General features: G+C 38.5%; 1 protein-coding gene across 1 annotated transcript in view; it reads right to left on the bottom strand.

The window, feature by feature from the left end:
* Positions 1 to 1,082: 1,082 nt before the first annotated feature.
* The window catches only part of TMEM135 (transmembrane protein 135), a 159,638-nt gene continuing 136,694 nt past the window's right edge, over positions 1,083 to 24,026 (bottom strand). The window contains exons 7-15 of the mRNA XM_059838523.1: positions 19,380 to 19,421; positions 17,996 to 18,142; positions 15,782 to 15,851; positions 11,696 to 11,863; positions 9,016 to 9,079; positions 8,237 to 8,313; positions 6,556 to 6,654; positions 5,039 to 5,106; positions 1,083 to 3,496 (exon numbers count right to left, since the gene is read on the bottom strand). Of these exons, the coding sequence (XP_059694506.1) occupies positions 3,364 to 3,496; positions 5,039 to 5,106; positions 6,556 to 6,654; positions 8,237 to 8,313; positions 9,016 to 9,079; positions 11,696 to 11,863; positions 15,782 to 15,851; positions 17,996 to 18,142; positions 19,380 to 19,421 (868 nt within the window). The 3' untranslated portion in view covers positions 1,083 to 3,363. The remainder of the gene's footprint in view (positions 3,497 to 5,038; positions 5,107 to 6,555; positions 6,655 to 8,236; positions 8,314 to 9,015; positions 9,080 to 11,695; positions 11,864 to 15,781; positions 15,852 to 17,995; positions 18,143 to 19,379; positions 19,422 to 24,026) is intronic.

Here is a 24,026-nt window from a genome sequence, read left to right as displayed (position 1 = left end):
GAAGCTGTTCTGAATCTGAGCATAAGGCTGGGCTCAGACCACAGCAGACTCTTCTACCTGAGATGTCATCAGGAATCTGGAAAAAACCTTTCCCATGTCCTCAAACATAGGCAAAAGCACAGCGGCTTGGAAAAAAGGAAGGGAAACTCGCAAAGGGGAATGACCCAACACTGGGATAAGCAAAGGTGAGGGAGGGATGAAGAATTAAGCCATAGGCCATGCCTGTTTCTGGGAGCCACGGGTGAAGAAGCAGCAGCCTCCTGAGATGCCTGCAGGGAGCCAAGCACTGTTGCCCTGAGCAGATTCCCTAAGGACACCCAAACCTCTACTGCAGAACTGGGACATTCCAGGTTGACCCACCACTTCCTACCAACTCCTGCGCAAGCCTACGCCTGCATTCCTCTTTGCAAAAAGAACTTTTGCAGGAAGTTTGATGTCATCAAAGAGACACCATCAGATGGTGTCTGTTTGATGAGGACCATCAGGAGGTGGAAAGCGCTGGCCTTTCAGTCACATGCAGCCCGACTGTCACATAGCAGGCAGAGCTCAGGCTGTGCGGCTCTTCCCTGCCCACACATCAGGACATGTGGTTTGAAAAAGAAACAGTAACATCACCTCACCTCATTACCCACGGAAGTGCATGATGAAGTTGCCAGCTGAACAGCTCTGCTGTTACCTCTTCACTGACATTGCATTAAGACTTTATTTTGCAACAAATTGAAACGCATGGTCACATTCCCGGCATTCCTTCACCGCCAAGAATCACTTCCAGGGCTAATGCCTGCAAACTGAAGGAGAGCCCACTTGGATTAGATACAGAAAGAAGCTTTTTACAAGGAGGGTGGTGAGGCACTGGCACAGGTTGCCCAGAGAGATGGTGGTTGCCCCATCCCTGGAAACATGCAAGGCCAGGTTGGATGGGGCTCTGAGCTCCTGGTCTAGCGGAAGGTGTCCCTGCCCATGGCAGGGAGCTTTGGAACTAGACTGCCTTTCCTTCCAACCCAAACCATTGTATGATCCTATGACTTCATTTCACTTACAACTCCAGAGAGCTAATTAACAACATGGCCAAAAAAAGTCACTTTTTAAAGCAGCAACTGTTTATTATTGGGAAGAACATTAGGACTTTATTTTTTTTTTTCTCTTACATATATTCAATTTGAATAAAAATAATTTAAATCTTTTAAATTTCTCTTTATATTACATGAAAATAACTTGAAACAACTGTGAATTTTGGAAGCAAGAAACATAGACAAAACTGTTACTTAGCTGCTGAGATGTAGTTCTTGGTTTTTTTTTTCCCAAAAAAACCCTCATATAGAGAAACAATCCCAATTGTCATTCCAGTGGAGAAACTTAATCCATCTATAAAATATCTTTAAGTTTGAGAATGGTATATTGTTACACTAGAAAGTATTCATAATATATTGTGTGAGTTCTAATATACCACCTAAAATATATAACTTCTCAGACTTTACAAGGTCAAATACTTTAGACCATATTCCAGTGGAAAAACACTACAAATCTCTTACAATCCTTTTAAAGTTCTTGTTCAATTAACTTTTATTTCCTTTTGAGGAAATCTAATATAATTCCAAGCAACAAAATATTGCATACAAACTAGCTTGCAGAACTTTATTCACACTAAATTGGACAACCACTGTTTAAAAGGATGAAGCACCTTTAGTAACAGTGACAAAACATCACTGTTGGTGTAGCTGATGAAGAAGCAGATTTTGTGCACAGATTTGTAAAACTATCATGACAATATATTTGATAAAAATGACTGTATGTTCGATATTAAGAAATTCAGCTAATTGGAATTAAAATATGCTTATGGCTGGGGTAGGATTACAGAGTTACAAGACAAAGAGTCTACTAATTAGTCCAGTTCATATATCTGATAAAGACTTCCAATAAAACACTGATTTCTTCTTGTTTTTGTTGTTGTTTTTAAAATACATGCAACCTGCTGCAATTTCCCTGGATCATCTTGCTTCTTTTCAGTTTTTTCAACTGAATGTTAATATAGTTCATCTTCTCATTAACTTCTAGGGTAACGAACACCACTGAGCACCACCTGAATGGGTTATAATTTAAGAAGCTCAAAAAAGCAAAGGGAAAAAAAAAGAGAAATTAGCATGTCACGGTTTCACTTTGGAACACAAATCTGCAGAAATATGTACAGTAAAAATGAGATGGACTTTGTGTAGGTAGTTGCTTGCATTGAGTACCATATAAAATTTAATGTAACTGTGCCAGTCATGAGTCTGAGCCCAGTGGAAAAGCACTCTTCACCAATTAGAAGGAAAAAAGACTATTAATCTGATTGTCAAAACTGTTCTCTGCAACAGCCTAACCTCAGGGGTCAGTTCTCTTCCAAAGAAATGCTTGAAATGCTGGCTGGTGCTGCAGCCCAACAAACAACCCGATGCCATCTAAGGTGACAATGTCAAACCCTTTCAAAAATAAACATTTTGCTTCAGTATATTTTATCTGGGGAGGGGGGAGGTGGGTGTGTGTTTTGCTTTGTTTTGTTTTGTTCTTGGCTTTTTTTATTTTTGTAACTGTCTGCTGTTTCCAGCATCATCTCAGAGGCTGGAACATTTCATTCTTTCCTCTGCCAGTTGTGTCCTTTTCCACTTGGCAGATGCTGACCACCACACCCGCGCTCCTCGGCACACAGCAGCCACCGGAACTGCCTTCTTGTTTTCCTTGCCTGTTATCTGTGTCATCAGAGGAATTTACAGCCCTGGAATGTGATTTCTGAATCAATATGCGTTTTCTTTTCCTAAGGAATGCCTTATTTTGCAACCACAGCTGTGAAAAAATACCCTAATTTTAACTAATGAGGGGGTGGTGGCTCTTTTGAGACAAATTAGTGACGCAATTTGAAAAACCAGGGAGGCATTTTCACCAGAGTGCAATATTTTTAAGATCAGGTAAAATTTTGGACCTAAACTATGCCAATTGTCTTCATTTCTAAATTAAGAATTACTTTTAGTTTTACCAAGAAATATTCTATTGGCATGAACTATGAAATTTTTGAAATTATCAAGCATATTTATGTTTTACTTCTCTTCTCTAAATATATTACTCATTTGTGTTTAATTCATTCAGGATTCTACCACACTGTCAACCAACTACAGCAATCCAGAAATGTTTTCTGCTTATGGAAGGGGCTTAATCACTAAGCCACACCTCCCTGCAAAGCTTCAGTATTTCTGATTGGTAAAAAGCTTTTCTCATTGAAGTAATACTGAAGTGGAGCCCTAGTCCTCCTCCATATATACGACTGTCAAGTTAATTAACATTTCAGGACAAAATGCTGATCACATTCAATGACGAGCCACACTGTTGTGTTCAAGACAGCTCCAGTGGTAACTCTGGTGGCACAACTGTGTATCTTGGGTCAAGTTTAGGCGTGAAATCCTTGAAGTTCTTAGATGCTTCAGTACCAAACACATCTAAAACTTTCCTATTCATGAGAGCAAACCTGAAAAAGAAAAGACAAGATAGCATGAATGCATAACTCACTTACTTATGAAAAAATAAAATTATTTCACATCATGAAAGTTTACCAAAATCTCTGACATATAGGCTTCAACCTGCACTGCTCAGATATTGAAAGTTTTTCACCTCAGGCAACAAAGATTTTTTTTAAAATTGCATTTGAAAAATGTGGCTAACAGTGTTTGTGTTAGTGTATTTCAAAAATGCAACTTATGAAAAAGGGGAAGGGTCTCCTTCTACTTTTAATTCCACAAAAAAAAAGGTCAAACCAAAATATACTACTGTTCTCTCTCACTCCAGAGCAAACCGTGGCCTTGCCTGCTGAAGTCTGGATGCCATTTTTATGGGTGTTACAACCTATTTCCATTTTGTTGTTCTTCACAATTATAGAATGAAAAGCATATGAAATGTCAAAAGAAACTGTCTTTATGGAGAGAGTGTCAAAATTACTATTAGAGAGATTTGCTTCAGATAAAATAAATGAGCAGAATAGAACTTGTGTTCCTTCCCCTCCTTCAATTAAGGCAAGCCTAGGATTAGTACAAAATGAAAGAATGCAGCCAAAATTGGACATCTGCACTGACATCATTCCCTGTATCATGTTTGTATGGCCCCAGAGGTTGCCTGAGGACTTCCTCCAGGCATCCCAAGGAAAGCTTCCCACTAAATCTTGCAATGTATTCAATCACCTCGTGTGTACTGTGCCACAGGGAGTGTAGGTTCAACATGCTCCACGGACTGGCCTCTGATTTCACTTCTATTTTTACAGCCTGGAGAGCTCGTTGTCACAAGAAACATTACCTTTTATAACCCCATTCATAAACTGATCAAGATTTGGATGCCTTGTTCCTGCCACACACTGCACCAGTGTAACAGTGTACACTTCACTAAACTGTATTCTTGTAAGTCAGTTACAGCAAGATCTATTTTTAAAAGAAAGTTTTTTAGATTCCTGCAGCAAATAGGAAAAACATCCACTATGATATTACAGTGTATATTTATGATTATGACCAGTGAAAATTTTTCATTAGCTTTCCAAGAAAAAAAAAAATCCTTTTCCAACTGAAACAGTTACAAAAAAAGAACTGAAACTTTCCAGTATTCTTAAGAGATATTCTGACATTTCCAGTAATGCTTTTAAACCCACAGTAATACCATGTTGTCAATCACTGTACATACTGATTTCTTCAACACGTACAGCTGTTTACTGGATTTTCATGTTCCAATGGAACTTGAAAGCATCCCACCCTCCAAGTGAACTAAAAAGGCTTCCAGTAAAACACTCATCTGCTAAATAGTCTTCACTAGAGCAGTCTGCTCCTGTCATTACACTAAGCCCAGCAATGTTACTTCAGCAGCAAAGAACTTCAAGAGTACTGGAAACCATTTGAAAAGCAAAGTAAATCCACAGGAAATTAGCCCTCATGTACTTGTAGCACTCTGCTGCTGGCAGTGAATGACACAGAAAGCTGAGTGTGATCAATGACAAGTTTAGACAAGCCATAACACATCCCTGAGTACATACCTGCCCTTTGTTAGTCGTAAAAGAAATTTCCAGTATGAAGGTCTCAGGTTCTGAACTTCCATGACAGCCTGCAAGGAGAGGATTCTGTCAGAGCCAGCTGACAGTGTCAGGCAAAAGCTTCATCTGCTACATTAGGTTGCCAAAATCAGCAAAAGGATTGTTATGGAACTCATTTTTACTGCTCTCTGCTGAATTCAATGCTTGCATGACCACCACCAGCACAGACTGATATTCCCAGAATACAATATTTTACCAGTGGTGACAATTAACTTACATCTCATTGCAGAGAAAGCAACAACAATCATTATTCCTACGTACATGACTTTGGACTAGTGGATGCCAAATTTACTTCCTACTTAATTCCCTATTCATTCTGCATTTTGTGATCCACCATTTCTTGTAGTCATATTAATATTTCATGCTACATTATCTTAAATAATGTCATACATCCAAAATCCATGTCTTCTCTCTATTCCATTACTTTTCTGGGTCACTTAGAAATATAGAGAATAACAAACATCTCAGCGTAGATAATTTTTCTAATTTCTCCTTCCTTCTTCCTGCTAAACCTAGCCATTTGTTTCTAGTCTTAGATTAGTTTTCCAACTAGTTATTAAGTAACCAAAAAACCCTTCTTTTCTCATTTGAACTTTCTGTCTGTTAGTCTCACACAATTGTCCCTGACAGGAGTATTTTGGAGACCTTTAGGCACATCCCAAGCACCAAAATATCAATTCACTTTGATACTAGACTTAGAGCTATTCCCAAGTACATGGGAAGAATGAGGAGGAGGAGCGTCTCTTAATCGTCCTGTTAAGCACAAGACTGCAGAAGATTGCTTTAGGGTCATTTGATATTCTCTTTATTGGGGAGCACAAAAAATAAAAATAGTTATGGTCCAGAGAATATGCAGGGATATTTCAGCAGAAGGTCTAGAAACCGTGAGATGTAGTAGAATAGTAGAGCTATTTGGGTAGCACTGAAAAGTTGATTTTCTAGCTGATGCAGACAATAAAACGACTGAGATTAAAGGCATGTAGCTAACTTGAGAAGTACAAAAAATAGTATTACTGCTTGTGTCAAATGTAACACTTCAGGGTTTTCACTGTTTTTTGCAGATTTTTTCAATTAGGCAATATTTATTTAAGTGAGTATAAACTTTCAGTTGACTTTAAAAAACATAAAATATTGTATTATACTGTTTGCCTCCTTGAAAAACTGTCCTTTCACATGCTCATGGTAGTTCATACATTAATGCTCATCTTCTGGGTGGGTGCATTTTAATATTCTTTCCAAAGAATTCACTGCTTTATATAATGTATTCAGTTACAAGCACAGGAGAAACTGAGTCCTAGAAATGATCTTCCCCCAGTGACACTCAAAACCAGGATACAGGAGCATGATGCTGTGAATCACTACATCTCACCATCTTTTCTACAGAACTATCTCCCTGTGCTCCTCTTTTCATTCAACATTTGATGTAAAGAACTTCATGCTGCGTTAGAGAACATACTTACTGCCTGAAAGCATATTGATGTAGAAATGGCATAGATGATGCTGTCTGCATGAGGAAAATAGGGAACCTTCCCTGCTTCAATGCCTTTGAAGTATATAGTCTATAAAAATAAACACAAAGTGTTGAATGAAACAAAATCAAAGTATCTTTTTACTTTTTTGTTTTACCTTTTTAAAAAAACACGTCAACTTTCTATTTTTTTATATGCCCAAAAATGTGGTGTTGATTAAAACAGATTATAGATGATGCACAAGATCAATCTAATAAGAGGCTATTAGTGCACAGAACAAGACTAGCAACAGCTTGGGTGTTACAGAACCTAAAGATAAAAAGGGGAAAGTTTGCTCTGTTAAATTCTCCATTTTAAAAAAGCAAAAGAACAATGCAATAACTATTCCAACAAAGTGAATATTCACTGTTCTTAAACAGCTTGAAATCACATACTTTACTTTCTGAGAAAACATGTACAGTTTATTTTCCTGAGCACAGCCTGACCTTGCAAAGCAGCACACGCCTCTTTGGTCAGTTACCCTTGGCTTGCATAAGATGATAAAAGTAGTAAAAAAAGAAATAAAAAAAAGAACACACAGCGCTTTTCTTATTTCACCATAGCCAAGATGTCTCAATGTCCAGAGAAAACCATCAGCAATACAAGATAATACTGGTTTTTTACAACTGGAGTTCTACAAGTCATTATGGATAACTCAGATTTGCCTTTATATGACCAATATGTGAACTGCCTTCAGAGCTTCGTCTGGGATAACGAGGAGGACAAACAGAGAGTATCTTCCCTTTTTATGTTTCATTTTATGTGTAACAAAAAAAAAAGTTTCTTCTTTTTATGTTCTTTAAAATTAATTCTGCTCTGGTAATAGAGGTGGATAAATATCACTAGAGAACAAGGCCTTCAAGTTCTGCAGGGGAAATTAGTGATTCATGTATGATGCATAGTGAGAGAACCTTATCAACTGGTTCCAGTGGTGGTGTTGGGGAATTAACCATGACTAAGTCTCCATTTTCTGGAAAAACCACAGTAAGAAATCAAATGCTGGTTAGAAAAGCATAATCAACATACCCAAACTCTGTAAGTATTTTTTTCCTGGGCTCCTAATTTTAACAAGTTCAGAGAAATAGTTCAAGCCTGAAGAATAGTAATCAGAACAAAGTTCATTCCAAAGCTGGGAATTCAATCAGCTGTAGTACAGTGACAAACAACTTCAGCTATAGACCAAAACCTAAGCTATTTTGAGTTATCTTGGACTGTTGAATGCCAAAATAAGGGAACAAAGGCAGGAAGTTAAGCTGCAGCTTTTGGCAATAAATCTGCAATTAAAGACTAGGTCTGATTTCTGTTTCTGGCCGAAGAGACATTCTTGGAACTTTCTGATTTAAAAAAATCTGCAAAAACTACAAAGCAAAGGGTTGTCAGGAGATTAAAAAAATTCACGGAGAATATACATGAAGACTAGTGTATAAAGGACACTTAAAATTAGTCAAAGAAAAGAAAGTAGGAAAGACATGAGTAGCATTGCCTCTTGGCACACATGTACTGAAACACCATCACCATACAACTCTCTATTTTACTGGAATTGCCTGATAAAACCCCTGACATTCATTTTCTTTTCTTCTGCCTTGAAAAAATAGATGAAATGAAGACCTCCTTTAGGAGGATAATAACTTACCTCTACTAATTTAGACACCAGATACATAGAGATAGTTGTACTTTTGTAAAACATCATAGAAATTCCTGCTAGACACCCTGTAACAATTAGAAAAGCATTGTTAAGGTTGTGATTTATGTTGTTAAGGTCACTGTTGTGTGTCAGCCCAACAAACACTGCACAGGACTATTTATTTCTGATGCTACAGACAGCACAGTTCAGGGATGTTCTTTTGCTGCCCATTCAAATATAGTTTGTATCACTAAAAAGAGAAAGTCTCAGAAAGCTGAAACAAATCTGTACTTGAGTGCTCAGGAGCACACTGTCAAATTTCTCAGGTTTTTGTGGGACAAGAGATCTCTGTGGTTCCAACATGTGAGAGATGCACATGAGGAAAGGGCCTCACCACCACACAAATTTCATGGTAAAAGCATCTTTCTTTGTACCCAGTGGAGCTCAATGTGTATTCTGTCACATATGGAAGAGTGAGTACTTTCATCTCACATGTCTACAGCTGCAAATTAAAGGACAAGTTTATATTTATGCACACCATAATATACTGTCCTTGGAGCTGACCAAAAACTCCACATTTGACTGAATTTGCCTTACAATTTTAATTACAACTCTTCCCTTGACCCTACTTGAAACATCACTGTCACTTTGACACAACCTTGATGTACACAGCAATAGGAACAAAATCCTATTTTCATCACAGAAGTCTGAAAATGGGATGGGAGGACAGACAAGAGGAATACTTGCAGAGTCCCAACACAAGCAACACAAACTTTCCATGGACTCACCAGCGACAAGTGCATGAAGCTCATCATCTAGGTTTCGGACCCAGCGCAGGAAGCAACTTGTTCCCTGTAGGTGAAGAGAATGCAGGCTTAGCCCTACTTATTTCTTACAACACAGAGACTGCAGGTATTCCTTATAAGCTAGTCATATAGCACACAGTATGAATGAAGAATGTAGTGTGATAATACCCATAATCACGGAGTCATAAAATGGTTTGGGTTGGAAGGGACCTTAAAGACCATCTCATTCCATCTCCCCTGCCATGGGCTGGGACACCTTCCACTACAGCAGGTTGCTCAGAGCCACATCCAGACTGGCCTTGAACACTTCCAGGGATAATGCATTCTTCTTCTTGGTAAGGTTGTTACAATAAAAGGCAATTTAATTGATAAGTGAGCAGGCAAACTTTCCCATTTTAAGAGTCTTGTAAAGGAAATGTAAAATCACATTGCAATTTCTTAGGAGCTGTAGAAACTTTCACTATTGAGATACGTTATGTCTGATTAGGTAATCTTTACCTAATTAGGTAATCAAGAAACACTAAATTACATCAACAAAACCACAAGAAATCAACAAAACTAAAGAACAAGCTTTTTAAAAACACTGGTGATACTAAAATCTAGAGAGTTGGACACAGTACCCATAACATTTCAGCGTCTCAAATTTTCAATTTACTGCTGCCATTTCTTTCAAAATTGGAGAGCAGATTATATGAATTCCAATCTAATACCAAAGCTAATCTTGAATTAATGTCATCCTCATTTGTTGTACTTGCTAGACTCTTTCCCATGATAAAGGTTTTTTTCAACTACATACCAAACCTCCAGAGATTTTCTCATGCATCCAATAAATTCTGGAACTCGGAAAACACATTAATTTGAAAAAGCAGAACTGCATATCCCTTGGATCCAAAATGCACCAAGCACTTAATTTTTTTTTTGCCATTGTCTAATTTTTTTGAGTGACTAGAATCTTTGCTGCCCTACATGCCTATTTAGACTGAAAGAAAAATAAAATGCAACCCAAATTTGTGTAAGTTGTGAAATGCAAACAGTAACATACAGTAGATCATAGAATTGGAGGATCATTTAGCCTGGAAAGGGCATTCAAGATCAATTTCAACTGTTAACCTAGTGTCCACCAAGTCCACCACTAAAACAAATTCCTAAGTGCCACACCCACACACCTTTTGAACACTTCCAGAGACAGCAATTCCACCACTTCCCTGGATATCCTCTTGCAGTGCCTGACAACTCTTTACGTGAAGGAAGATTTCCTACTATCAAATCTAAACCTCCCCTGGGCAACGTGAGGCCAATTCCTCTTGTCCTGTCCCTTGCTACCTGGGAGAAGAGACTGACCTACACCTGGCTGCACCTTCCTTCCAGGCAGTTGTAGAGAGTAGTAAGGTCACCCCTGAGCCTCCTCTTCTCCAAGCTAAACTCCCAACTCCCTCAGCCACTCCTCACCAGGCTTGTGCTCCAGACCTCTCCCCAGCTCTGCTGCCCTTCCCTGGACACGCTCCAGCCCCTCAATGTCCTTCTTGCAGTGAGGGGCCCAGAACTGAGCACAGGATTGGAGCTCTGGCCTCACCAGTGCCGAGTATGTACTTAAAAAATGGTAAATAAAGGTCAGAATATGTCGCCCTCATTTTATGAGTATCCACTGGGCTGAATTGCACCTCTCAATTGAAGCTTTAAACACATCAAAATCATTTTAGCTATTGCAATTTAAATTCTTTTCTTCTCTAAAGGTTTTTTTCTTAAAGTTTAAGAAAAAATTTAATTTTCAAGCAAACTCTGAACAGCTCATTTGCATTTTGCTATCAAAAAATTTAGACTCTGTAACCTACAAATTATTGTCTCTCAATTTAATTACCAATCAAGTGAAGTGCTGTTTTACTTATCTTTAAGACTTCCTTTTTTATTTTTCAGTAAATAACGTTTACCCCGAATAATACAGCATGAGCTTGAATTTGTAGAGCAAATAAAGTGGCAGTTGAAAAAGCCATGTGATTAAGAATACAAAAGTGCAAAAGACACTTCAGCACTGCACTGTGCTGAAGTGCTATTCTGCATTAGGGCAGGTGCTTTGCCTCTTTTGGCATACATAAACATAATTTGATTAATTCCAACAGTGCTGTATGAATGCATATCAGTTCACAATCTGTCATCTTATAATGGGGTAGAAAGGATACACTTGCAAGCAGTTAAGTGCAATGTCTCCTCAGCTACATGCTGTATGTTCTGCAGTCTCCTGCTATTCAGTGTCAAGCAAGAATTCCAGATATGTGAACCAACAAAATCTGCACATGGCTTCTCTCTGGCAACACAGACACTACTGCAGTCACTACTTGTGCCTGCATGAAAATGCTTTTGTGTAGCAGCAAATCCCTCTGAAATCTGAATTCACTATCTCTGAAGTACTCTCTATCTCCTGATCTTGAAAACAAGATGCAAAATCCATCAGGTTTTTTTAGAAATTACAGAAAAAACACAAAGAATGGAAGAATAGCTTTCTATTTACAATTTGATTACTGCAATAGTATAAAATTTGTCAGTAACATGTTGTAGGAAACAGCACCAGTACCATTAAGCAGCTTGACTTTTCAGCTCTTTGAGATATTCTGAAAAGTGAAATAAAAAACAGAGCATTTGTTATTTCTGTATGCTATAAACTTACTTTGTATATACTGACAAAAGATCCCAGAAAAGCTCCAAGCTGGAAATTTTCCTTGTTGTAGAAGAGGGAAAGTAGCCGTGATGGTTGTGTAAGCAGATGCCGGAAGGTGGAAGGAATCCGAAGGCAACACTGGATCAGGTAACCAATGCTAAACATCCTAATGAAGCCCTAGAGAAAAGAAATAGAGATCTTCTGGTAAGAAACCACAAATTCTGGAAAAGGAAAAGCAAAAGCTTCTACAGGAGGTTTTATTTTTGACATCAAATAGTTTAAAACCCACTCTGAAGGTAATATGTAAAACACATAAATGTATCCTCTCCCCACCTTCTAACTCAAGAGTTTTCTTTTTCCCAGTTACCCTGTAAAATAGCAAAAGCAGTAAAATCACAGACAATTGACACTTCTTTAATTTCTATGAATTTCTGAAAGGTCTCAAGAAAGAGCCTTCTATTCTACTCCAAAATTCTGTCCTTTGAAATAATCCTGATGACTTCATTTCGAGGTTACTGACCAGCTTTTAACCACAAATGGGTTTATAGAGGAACGCAATGCAGTGGAAAAAAATGAACACTTCTGTACTCAAATGTCTCAAGAAAACAGTAAGGAGGAAAAAGTCCACCAAAAATAAATTTCAGAAAGTGTGAGAATTAGAAGTTAACCCTGGTGGCTTGGCACACGCTCATGGACTTTTCCTCAGCCAAACATGAGGTTGTGGCATTCCTGCAGCAAGGGAAAGGGAGAAACTGGAAGGGACTTCATGTGCAGAGCTACTGAGAAGGGATAAAATGGGTTCCAAAGAATTTACTTACTATTCCACCTTGGATAGGGATCTGTTTTTTTTTTTTAAACATGACACAAAACCACACTCAATTTTTTTTCCAAATTATTCTCCCTCGTTTCTTCTAACTTCCTCCCATGCTTCCTACCATTATTTTTACCTTAAGGTGAACCTTTTTAAATAATTCTGAATAAATTTTACCCAGTTTTTGTCTGGAAGATTCTTTGTGTGAAAACTATTTCTGCACTCACCTGCAAATAACGCAGGCACCTTATTCAATTACAGGGATACAATTCTAGTGACAAGGAACTCTGGCAGAGGGTTTGACTGAGAAACCTTTCAGACTCAGAAACTCAAGCCATTTTTGCCTCCTAAAGAACTTTATATTACATCATAAAGATCATAAAATTTTATTGTGGTTAAACATCCAGTCATAAACTCTTCCTGAATAAATTACTCTTCCTGCTACTCAAGAAGTGGTTTATGAGAATCAAGTGGAAGAAAATAAGTCATCCAACAATACAACAGCATTTTTTTTGATCGAAAAAATTCCATTCCTTCATGCCATTATAAAAAAAAAAGAAGAAAATGTCCTAAACCCAGCAGTGATGAACAAAGCCCAAAACAAGAAACAACAGAATGGTGTGTTTGATGTTTTAACAGAGCAAAGGTGACTTCAGTGGGGTGAAGAAACATATAAATTACAACTGGTTAAACACTCAAACACATCCCTGGTTTTATTCCTGTTAGTAGCCAAATTAGAAGTGCTGAACCACAGCACTGAAGTTTAGTGTTGATGCCCATGAAATACCAAGTGTTGTGCAAAATCTCTCTATTTAGCTTGTTACTTCAACCAGGTGAAATCATATCACACCTACGGGTGTTTTTTCACAGTCACAGGAAGCATTGTATCTTATAATCAATGTACAGTATTGTAACCTTTATCTTCCATAAAAAGACATCCAATAAGAATGGATGTAGTACACAGCAGAGCATACACAGGACACTGTAATAAACACAAGTGACCCAAAAAAACTCTGCTAAGAGCCATTTCTCTACAGAGATTTTGAGTTGGAGCTTGGATCAGCCAGAAGTAGTAGCACAGTGTAATGACATATCTCCAGAATTTGTTAAATAAACCTTTCTTTTTGCTTTTGAGAAAAAAATTTCTTAATACATGCAAGATACTTGCTATAACTCAAATTCAAAAAAGCATATGTGCATATAAAAAGAGTTCAGAAACATACCAAAAACTCAGTCAACCTGTTGCAATATATTAGGAATTAGTTAAGATAGTTAAAATCAATTAATTAAGATATTTAATATTTATTCTGGGTATACAGTAGCCCACGTTCCTTCAAGAGACAGAACTTTGAGACTACAATCACAGAAAATAATCTCAGAGAAGTAATGGATACCCCATTCCTGAATCTGCTCAAGGTCAGGTTGGATGGGGCTTTGAGTAACCTGGGCTAGTGGAAGGTGTCCCTGCCCATGGCAGGGGGGCTGGAATGAGATGGTCTTTAAGGTCCCTTCCAACTCACACCATTGCATGATCCTATGACCTTCTTTGAGGTCACCCTAGTCACCAGAAAATTTGGAGAGTTATCTGGTCCTGTCTGCAGCACCAGCAGAAGAAACAGACACCTGGACTTCTACTGCTGGCTAATGGCTCCTCACTGTAAACAAGGAGAATCCTAAAGAGGAAAAATATTGTTCTACTGCTTCTGTCACGGTTCTTTTGAGACATTTACAGGAACAAAGCATTTCAAGTATTTAAAGTCTGAAGGGAAGTCAATGAACTCAGGTGGTATGGCACTACTGAATGCTACATCATGTAAGAGCCATGATGCTGTCAATGAGCTAATGTGCATTTAAATGTGAAGCAGGAGAAGAAGAGCATGCAAATGGCAGTTAAAGCACAGATGTGTTAATGAGAAGAAAACTTGTTCAAGGGTAAGGGAAAACAGCACTGAGGGGAAGTTTTGGCAATAAGCAGCTCATCACATTGTTATCAGATTTGAAAGCTCCATTACAGTAAAGGAATTGCAAAAACATGCTCAAATCATGTCAGCTGACAGCTGTTACTGGTCAACTCCCGGAACAGTCAGAGAACTGAACTTCGAGAATTTTGGATCTTTAAAAATATAAATACGTAAAAATAAATTTTTTCACTCATGTTTTAATTTAAATAAAAAGTCACAGAACAGAGAGGAAATTGGAGGATCTGACTGCCACTTCAGCCATATTTTCCCCACTAGGTTATTGTAGTCAAGAATAACTTACACCAAAATACTACAGAGGACAGGTCCAAGAATGAAATATATTTCAAATGCACAACTGTCTTCTCTAAAGAGAGAACAGCCTCATAAAAATTTCTTTCTGAAATTTACTTTTTGTCAGGTCAAGTCTTTATTCAGCTTCATTATCAGTTAGGTTTTTTCCTTCCCTCATTCCATTTAAGGATATATCAAACAAAACAAAATTATGCTAAATCAATAAGTGAAAAGGATGTGTGTTCCTGAATATCCACTTTCCTCCCCACCCTCGGGTTCCTTTAACATTTTAAAAAGTTATTTTTGAAAGTAATATACATTAAAAGCATCTGAAGATACTCAAATTTTTGCTACTCCATATATAAAACCTGGTCAACTATTAAAGGTTTGGGAATTCTGGAGCCTTACCAGCTCCCAAAACAGGCACAGCAGGTGGTACCACCTGTGCCAACCCAATGCCAGCTAATACAAATTTCTGCACAGCAATTCTCTGGAAAAAAAAAAAAATGCACTGATCACATTAATAATGGAGGATGAATTATACCACCAGAGATAAACAGCTCTTCCTGGGAGTAGCAACTGTGACCAATCTCCCATTACCCCGAGCCCTTAAAATAAACAACTGGAGGAGTGCACCCGGTGCCCAGCAGCGACGTTCCAGAGCGGTGCAGCTGCACGGCAACCAGGGCTGCCTGCCACAGCAGCACATTCCAGGTGCTTTATTTAGGGGGGAGTCACAAGTGGGCTCAGCCGTGAAGTGCATCACATAGTTAAACAAGTTCCTTGCTTGCTAGGCCATTTTTTCCCACACATTTTATGTTACTCATTCACTACAGCTAATCTGAAAGACCAGAGAACTTTAACCCTACCACCGCCCCATCCTAAATTGAGAAAATCTGTTTTCTGGCTTGTCACATTTTCAATAGAAAAGAATGAGTAACAGGCTCATTTCTCACTTCCTAAGCATATGCTTTTCCTGACTTTTACCCCTTCTTTGCCAGAGTTTGCCAATCCAACTTTTTCTGCACTTACTTTAATACAGTATGAGATGCAATTATCTCCATAGTGTTTACAGCATCTATGCCTTGGGCCATGTTTGCACCTGCAAAAAGCATAATGAAACACGTATTAACTCGTAGCTGTTTTCAGCAACAGGAGACTTCATAAATTTTTCTTGCCTAAAAATACATAAAGTGCTATTTGCCCAGCACTCATTCTCCCCATTACCCAGTGAAGGGCACTGTGAACTTTTATGATGCCATAAAAGGACAATAAAAACTAACAATACTTTAGTTGTACACCAAGAAAAAAGTGTCTGCACACTTATTTGGATTCAACCTCTTGCCATGCTACACATAAAATGCTAAATTAAAGAACAAATTTTCTGCCGTGGACAACAAGAAGTGATGTGACCTTTCCTGGTTTGTCTCTGCTCCATGGTTCTTGAAGGATATTTGAGCAAGCATCTGTTGCCTGTGCCCTTTCATCTTTCACACCACTGTAAGGGTCACTAAAAGGCAATACAGATCATACTAATGCACACCCTGTAAGACTTCTCTCAATTACAAGCCTCTCACTTTTGGGCTATTTCTTCTGCAGTGTAGATTTTTATGTAGCTCTTCCTTTGGACTGAGATTTGACCTTGAGTATTTAAAACAGGCTGGCTTGGGCTGGAGGGATGTGTGGATTGTACAGTTTCTAGCCCTGCATTATGTAGAATTAAAATAAGTAATTCATACTGGGTCTGAACATTGTATTTTGCTATATCCAAGTTTTTAAGATTTAATGTAAAATAAATTACACAATTTATATACTATGTCAAATATCTTGGAAGTTTTGAATCCTGTACTATAAAGTTTAATGGCCATAAATCATCTGTGAGGTCAGTTTATGTAGCAAAATTGTAATGAGAATGTGCTCAGGTTACAGGCATTTAGACTCAATTATATTGAAAAGAACCATATGGAAGAGAAACCAGTGGGAGCATAAAAACTCCATATTGAAAGTTTGCTGAATGTCTGAGTTGGGAGTTTCAAAACCTTAAAATAATTGTTCTTCTCCATCTCCAATCCTAGTATTTAATCAACAACAGAAGAGCAATGAACTATCTCCAGCAATGAGTTACAGGTATTTAAGACAAAACAGGTATAAGCAATTCAGGTAAAAGCATTTGATTATGGCTGGAGGTGTCTTTTCCTTGTAGGTCTTTTGCTGTCGAATCCAGTCATGCCTGAAAAACTACTGATGACGTCCCTCATCTTTTTCAACTAAAACCCACAGCAAATCATAGGAAGCCACCATGTGATGGGGATCAATTCATGTTTGTTCATCATCTGAGCAAGTAAAATAAGCCACTACTTTGAGTACACAACGCACTTGGAAGACTCCCTGCTGCATGAGAGCAGGCAGAGATTTGGTCATAAAACTGCTCTGGAAGAGGTCAGCAGAAGTGAAGATTCATAGGTGTCATGTGAATATACCCCCAACCCATTTTTTACTCCATCTTCCCTGTAAATGAATGACTCCTCGTGGTATCCAGTGTGCCTGTAGCAGAGGAATCAGTCAGAGCAGAAGTAAGTCATGTGAGCATATCAGACTGAAAAGCTCACTGCTCTCCCTTCTTTAAGCTCATACAAAAAGACAGTGAATTGGATCCTGTAGATAGGGGGACATCCACCTTGTCTAACTTCAGATGTCTAGATCTGACCTCGTGTAAAACAGCTTTAGACTCACTCTTTGCTTTGCAATTTCCTATCTCCAGACAGCAGAGGCAGCCCACGTGCCATCGATCCTCTTTTAGGTAGTTCTCCTTTATGCAAAACAGGGATGTAGGTCCCCCAAAAGACTATGGTACAGTCACTTATGGTGACATAAGGAAGATCTGCTGCTGTGAAATTTTTCTCCTTCATAGTATCACTACTTCCAGCAGAACTATGCCATGAACTGATTTTGCTGAAAACTGCAGAAAAAGCAACACCATCCTGCACTCATCATGGGCTGAATTTGCTCTCCCTTGTTAGACAACTGCATGTTGCAAGGTCATACAGGTCTTCAAGTTTTGCTTTCACCAGAGTCCATCATTTGCCACTATTAACTACCTAGTAAAAATGAAATAGAAAAACACTGAAATGAAAAGTAGAAGCATTACAAAACATTGTCAAATACAACATAACAGACATTAAAGTGCTCTATATAACAATGATTCAAATTTTTTTTTGTTTTTCTTTTGGGTTTTTTTTTACTCACACTTTCTCCATGAGCTTTTTTGTTAGCGCCAGTATGTTCATTGGCTGTGATACTTTTTCACTGTGCTTGATTTTTCTATCTGTTTTTGAAAATGCTGCTTCAGGTGAAAAAGAATGGGTGGGGATTTCTTCTTTCCCTACAATAAACCTGAAAGAAAAAAGCAAAGCAGAACAAAGCAATTACATAACTCAAAGAAATACAAGAAGTCCTGTATAAGCCTCTAAGTCTTAGACCAGATTGCAGTTACTCTCAGGTCTGTAAAAACCCATCTTATACAGCTGCCAAACCTCATACTTCCTTAGAGAAGATCAATCCACTGACATATATTTAAAGATATACTTCAGCTAGAGGATACAATTGATGCTGAGAATTTTTTTAAAATTAAAACCAAAAACATTAAGAGGGAAGACCACCTCTCAGACAAAGGAAGAGCACTAAGTAGGAATATAAAAAGGCACTTAAAATATCTCAATTCTCTCCAGCAAAATAGGGTTACATAAAGGTTCATAATTACTACAATATCTATTTTGGAGAATCTTCAAAATGTTTTCGCTCCCAATAAAAGCACCAACTTTGGCCTCATCTTAAGCCTTCTTTCTTCACCCAGAAGTTGATATTGTCAATATACTGGCTCATCTTAGATGTAGAATTACTACATATCAATGACAAGGGAGGACACAATGGCAAAATGTTTCCTAAAACCATGCACTATAATCCAAGCTGTACTGTACCTTGGCAGTCTTGGCAGTCTAGCCAAGGGTAAAGAAGATATAAAAACTTTGTCATTATGTAATGCAGCAAATAAGATCCAGGTAAAAACACAGCAGCCATTTGCTTCCAGGAAAATATGGGTTATCATGAATCCCAGTCTTAGAAAAACAGAAGATAAGTGCTCCTTCTCAAACATGCAATCATATGTCTGCGTTTCCTTTAGTAACAGTCCCAAATATAAGGGGACTTCTCTCTTGCTAGCACACAAAGAGGAAACTGCCTCAAGGTACACCAGAGCAGGTTTAGATTGGATATTAGAAAAATTTCTTCACTGAAACAATTGTCCAGCATTGGAACAGGCTGCCAAGGAAGTGGTGGAGCCACTGTCACTGGAAGTATTTAAAAGACATGTAGATGTGGCATCTGGGGACATGGTTTAGTGGTGGACCTGGCAGTGTTGGGTTAAAGGTTGGACTGGATGACCTTAGAAGTCTTTTCTAACCCAAATGATTCTATGATTATGCCTTCTTCAAAATCTGTTGTATACCCAAAAGTTGGAGAAATTTTAGAGCAGCATGATTTTTCTAAGGAATAATCTTTTCTTACAGTGCAGTTGCCACTGTGCATGATTCCTCAAAATCTTGGCTTCCATGGTCACAGAAACTTTACTTACTTTAGTGCAGAGTATGTAAATCCTTTCAAGCCATCTTTGCACCTGAAAGACAAAACCAAAAGATTTCTCTATAATGGGTTGCTGGCAATATAACGTGTAACAGATTACATATGGCACAGAAGGGCTGTGGAGGAACACCAGCTTTTCATTAACAAAAAACAGCATGTTTGCAACAACCCTGTGGTTATCCTTGATTCCCAGTTGTCACCACAGCCTTGGGACATCTCTGAAACAAAGGACATAGCATCAAATGCCAGTGCTTCTCTTTTTTATCCAAACCAAGAGTGGAGAAATTTTTAAAGGATGGTAACAGAACCACTAGGGCAACAATGCAAGATGACAAAGAACTGTTGTTTTACGAAAAAGTAGTCATGATGAGTTTAACAAAACAGAAGTTTTACTGTAAGGAGAGAAAGGAGGATTGGATCTCAATGAAACACCCACCCTTCTTGTGAAAAGCTGCAGGGAATAGTTTCTCTGACTTGGAGATAAACTGTTGTACTTTGCAAAGTGCTGATCTCTGCAGCTTCTTACTTTAAGAAGTCTCTTAATCTCAAAGTCCCAGTTTTTAAATTATACAGTCAGTGGTTGCTCTGATTCTGAGCTTGATAGTATGTATATATATAATATATATCTGTTCTCACCAACTATAGGGTTCCCTTTTTGAAGAATGACCACAGCAAGGAGCCCATATTTGGCTGTGGAAGATTTGGGTTATTGACCTTCTTTTCTGTCCAGGATACAATGAAAGGAACTGAAGCTTGCAGCTGCTACTGATTCCTCCTGAAAAACCATGTGGATAACATAGGAGAGAGAAGATATTTGTGTTTTCTCTCCTTTTCTTCTTGTAGAATTGTATTGGGAATATGTGATGGTAAAAATGCATTCCTGACACAGTACCCAAAGCAGAAACTGGTAACTTATCAACACCACCATTTCAAGAGCATACCTTCTCTAAGGGAAGGCAGGACAGAAGTCACAAAAGCTTTGTAAACAGAAGCAGCTGATGACAAACCCTTTGCCTTCCACCTGCAGAGTCCACATTGTCCCTGCAAGTGCTGTGCCCACACCCTTCAAGAGCAGGTGACACCATCTCCCAAAAAGGTTCCATGCATGGGTCAACATGTACTACCAATGGTTGGATACACGCAAACAGCAGGAAAAACATCAAATCAAAGATGTTCACAAATGAAGAAAGTCTTGCTTTGTCCTGGCAGGTGCCTGGTGCAGAGCTGGTAAGACATCACAGCACTAAACACTCCTGGGAAATTCTTCCCAAGGTTACGACCTTCAATAGATGTTTCCAAGGACTTGGTTTTGTCAGCATGTGCACAGTTACACACAGCACCAAAAAAAATCATTGCAAAGAGTTTGTCTTTTAAAATGACTGCAGTTAAAACATTGTGATGTATATTGATTGTATATATTATGACATATTTATGATGTATAGGGGTTCAAGGTAAGTACATAAAAATGAAATTGCTCATTGTTTCTTTAATTAACACAGAACTTTGAAACCAAAGACATGTAGTAATTTTAATTGTGATTCTTTATGCATACATACAATTCAGAAGCTGAAACACTATCACAGCACTTTTACAGAACGACGGACTCAAAGATGGGTTGAAAAGTAAATGATAGACTGAAAAAATCAGCTTAGCCCAGAGATCACAGTGAACCACTGGCAGAAGTCCGGAGTCCAAATGCACAGGTTTAATATATACCCCACTTCATCCACAGTACCACAGTCCAGTTTGATTTGAAACCTGCAGCTGACTGTAAGTTAAATGCCCTTTGAGTGAAGGGTGTCCAACACATAATGCCTGCAAGCTGCCAGCTCATGAATAGGGCTTTAGTTTCTACTTTTCCAGTAAATTAAAACCATATACAAACTGCAATCTGAACATGCACATAAGTGTTTCTAGAATAATATCAGAACAGAAAAGTAATCACAGTATAGTCATAATTATGTTTTCTCCTTAATCATTCCAATGTAACTGCACTTCCAGTTGCAAGTGTTCAATGATTCCTTTACTGCACCACCAGATGTCCCTGCCCAGCTGTGCTCGAAGCATCCTGATGGATGCTATCCTACAACTCATTTCCTTTAAACTGACCTCAAAGAAAATCTCAAATCCTTTCTTCACTAATACTGAAAATCAGAAGACATCTGAACCACCAAAAGAGAAAACAGCACTCCAACCCCCTAATTTTTTCCTCCAAGAAACAAAAGATATTTCTAATGCCTATTCTAATTACACAAAAAAGTAAATTCTATTCAGAAAGTATTTAGTGCATTGGAATTTATTAGCTATGCTTACTTTTCTTATTTTTTTAGTTGTTCTGTGTATTTGGAGCTACAGCTATGAATCTCCCTGAAAAAGACATCAAGTTAAATGAGTAGTTCAGTAAGGAAGTGACACTAAAGACACAATTAGAATTTTTTCCCCCTAACTTCCTCTTTAATTTTTAAAAAATAAAAAGTGCAAATAAGCTTTTAAATAAAATTTAATTAGCGTTGCTTGCTGTCTAAACTCTCTCCTGTAAAACCATTCTGCAAAACTAATGGGTGTATGGGAAAATTGTTTATTAAGGATTTTATAAACAGGAGTCCCAGTGAAATAATACTTGCAGTCAAGAGTAATTTGTACTGTAACTCCCCTTCTCTAGCATGGCCATTTTGCTCTTAAAAATGAAGAGGCAACCAACAACAAAACTGAAATTCTAATTTTTTGTTTTATATCATGGATTATAAATTCATTATTTTTAAGGTTTCAGAATGCTGGGCTAGAGATTGAAATGACCTTTTTTATTCACTCACTAGGTACACAACACTGGCAGCAACCAAAAAAGCTCTACACACTGACTTCAAGCACACTTTTTTTGGGGGGGAGTGTTGGGGCGAGATTGTGACAACCCCCTTGCAAAGACATCACAAATTCAGTGACTGGCCTCAACAGTGACTGCTGAGGTACAACACTGGCTGCACATGGCACGTTTCACAAACACCTGGCTGCTAATAACTGAACCAAGAGTAATGACTTGCTTCATGCAGCCACTAATTGGTAATAAGAATGCCACCACTAATTGGTTATAATAACTTTTACTCAATGCTTCATTGCTCAAGGGGTGAAAAAGCCTGCACTCTGCTGCTGACCCCCACAAACTACTCAAGCTTCAAATGAGCCTAGTACAATATGTTACATGTGCCCAGCACTGCAGACACCCCTGAGAGGGGAAAAATCTAAATAGTGAATTGTAAGGGGTTTTTTTTTAGGGTACTATTCAACTTGCAGAGTTATATGGCATCAGAGGGACTCAGTGTATCTCACCTACCCTTCTGCAAGGGCATGAAGAGATAAGACAAGGACAGGCTTTAAACTGAGGGGGCAGGTTTAGATTAGATATTAGGAAGAAACTCTTCGCTGTGAGGGTGATGAGGCACAGGCTGCCCAGAGAAACTATGGATGCCCCATCCCTGGCAGCGTTCAAGGGCAGCTTGGACAGGTCTTTGAACAACCTCATCTAGTGGAATGTGTCCCAGCCTGACCTTAATGACAATCATTAGGGTTCCTTCCAAACCAAAACATTCTACTGCTCTATGTTTCCCACAACCCTGAATGTCCCAGGGACCAAATCCCATTCTGCAGGAGGGCAACACTGTTTTCTGCCCAGCAAGCAGTAATTTAAATGGCACATAATTTGGCTACATTCTCCCATCAGATGGGGACTGTCCCTGGTACAAAGCCAAGAGTGCCAGTGACTTTGCCAGCTGTCCCTGCTGGCACCATGTACCTGATCACACAGCAGAAATGCTCTGCTCCGTTCCAGCTTTTGTTTGGCCAGAGCTTGTGTTTGGTTGGAGCCAAAGGAGCAGAAGAATCAAGGAGCCAAAGCAATAAATTTGGATTCTCAAAATTCCCCTGCTGGGACTATTCTGGCACATGAGCAAATAGGGTTGATTTTAATCGTGCATATTTATAAGATAAATTTAACTTACGGCCACACACATTTATTTTTTCATAAAGAAAACAGCAAAAGTGGAATAGAGCCAAGGCTTGATACAAACTATACTTCCAACAAGACATGAACTAATTGTAATTATGTTTGTATATGTAAAGAGGTGCTGTACATGAGTTAACTGTACTCTCCCTCCATCCTGCGGGAAAAATTTCCCACACTGAACTGCAAGCCTGGATGCCAGCAATTATATTTTGGGGGTTTTTATTGGTATGTGTGTTTGGGGGGTTTTTATTACTATGTCTTGTCACAGCTCTTCTGAAGACTTCCTCTGTGACCAATAAATATATACTACACAAGAAACCTTTGAGGTCACTTTTCACCCACGGAACTGGTAAGCAGAAAGCAGCTCACAGTAGTAACAACATGCCATGTTTAACAACATCCCCACAGTGCTTACGGTGTCCTTCAGAGTAAGAGTAAATTAGAAACTCCTACAAGCAGAGCTTTCATTTTGGCCACGTGGGAAGGAAGCACTTCAAGCACAGGACATGTGTTAGTATTCTACTGCAGCACCTCTGCCTGTGAAGACTGGTCGGGGGGACCACATTTCCATGTTAAGATGTCCTCTTTATGGAGAAGGGAAGATCATATTCATGAAATGTGACTGTGTCTGAACATGCCAGC

Source organism: Haemorhous mexicanus, chromosome 2 (assembly GCF_027477595.1).
Source record: "Haemorhous mexicanus isolate bHaeMex1 chromosome 2, bHaeMex1.pri, whole genome shotgun sequence".
Lineage (NCBI taxonomy): Eukaryota > Metazoa > Chordata > Aves > Passeriformes > Fringillidae > Haemorhous > Haemorhous mexicanus.
Note: the sequence above shows the minus strand (reverse complement) of the source record. Positions and strands in the feature narration are given on the sequence as shown.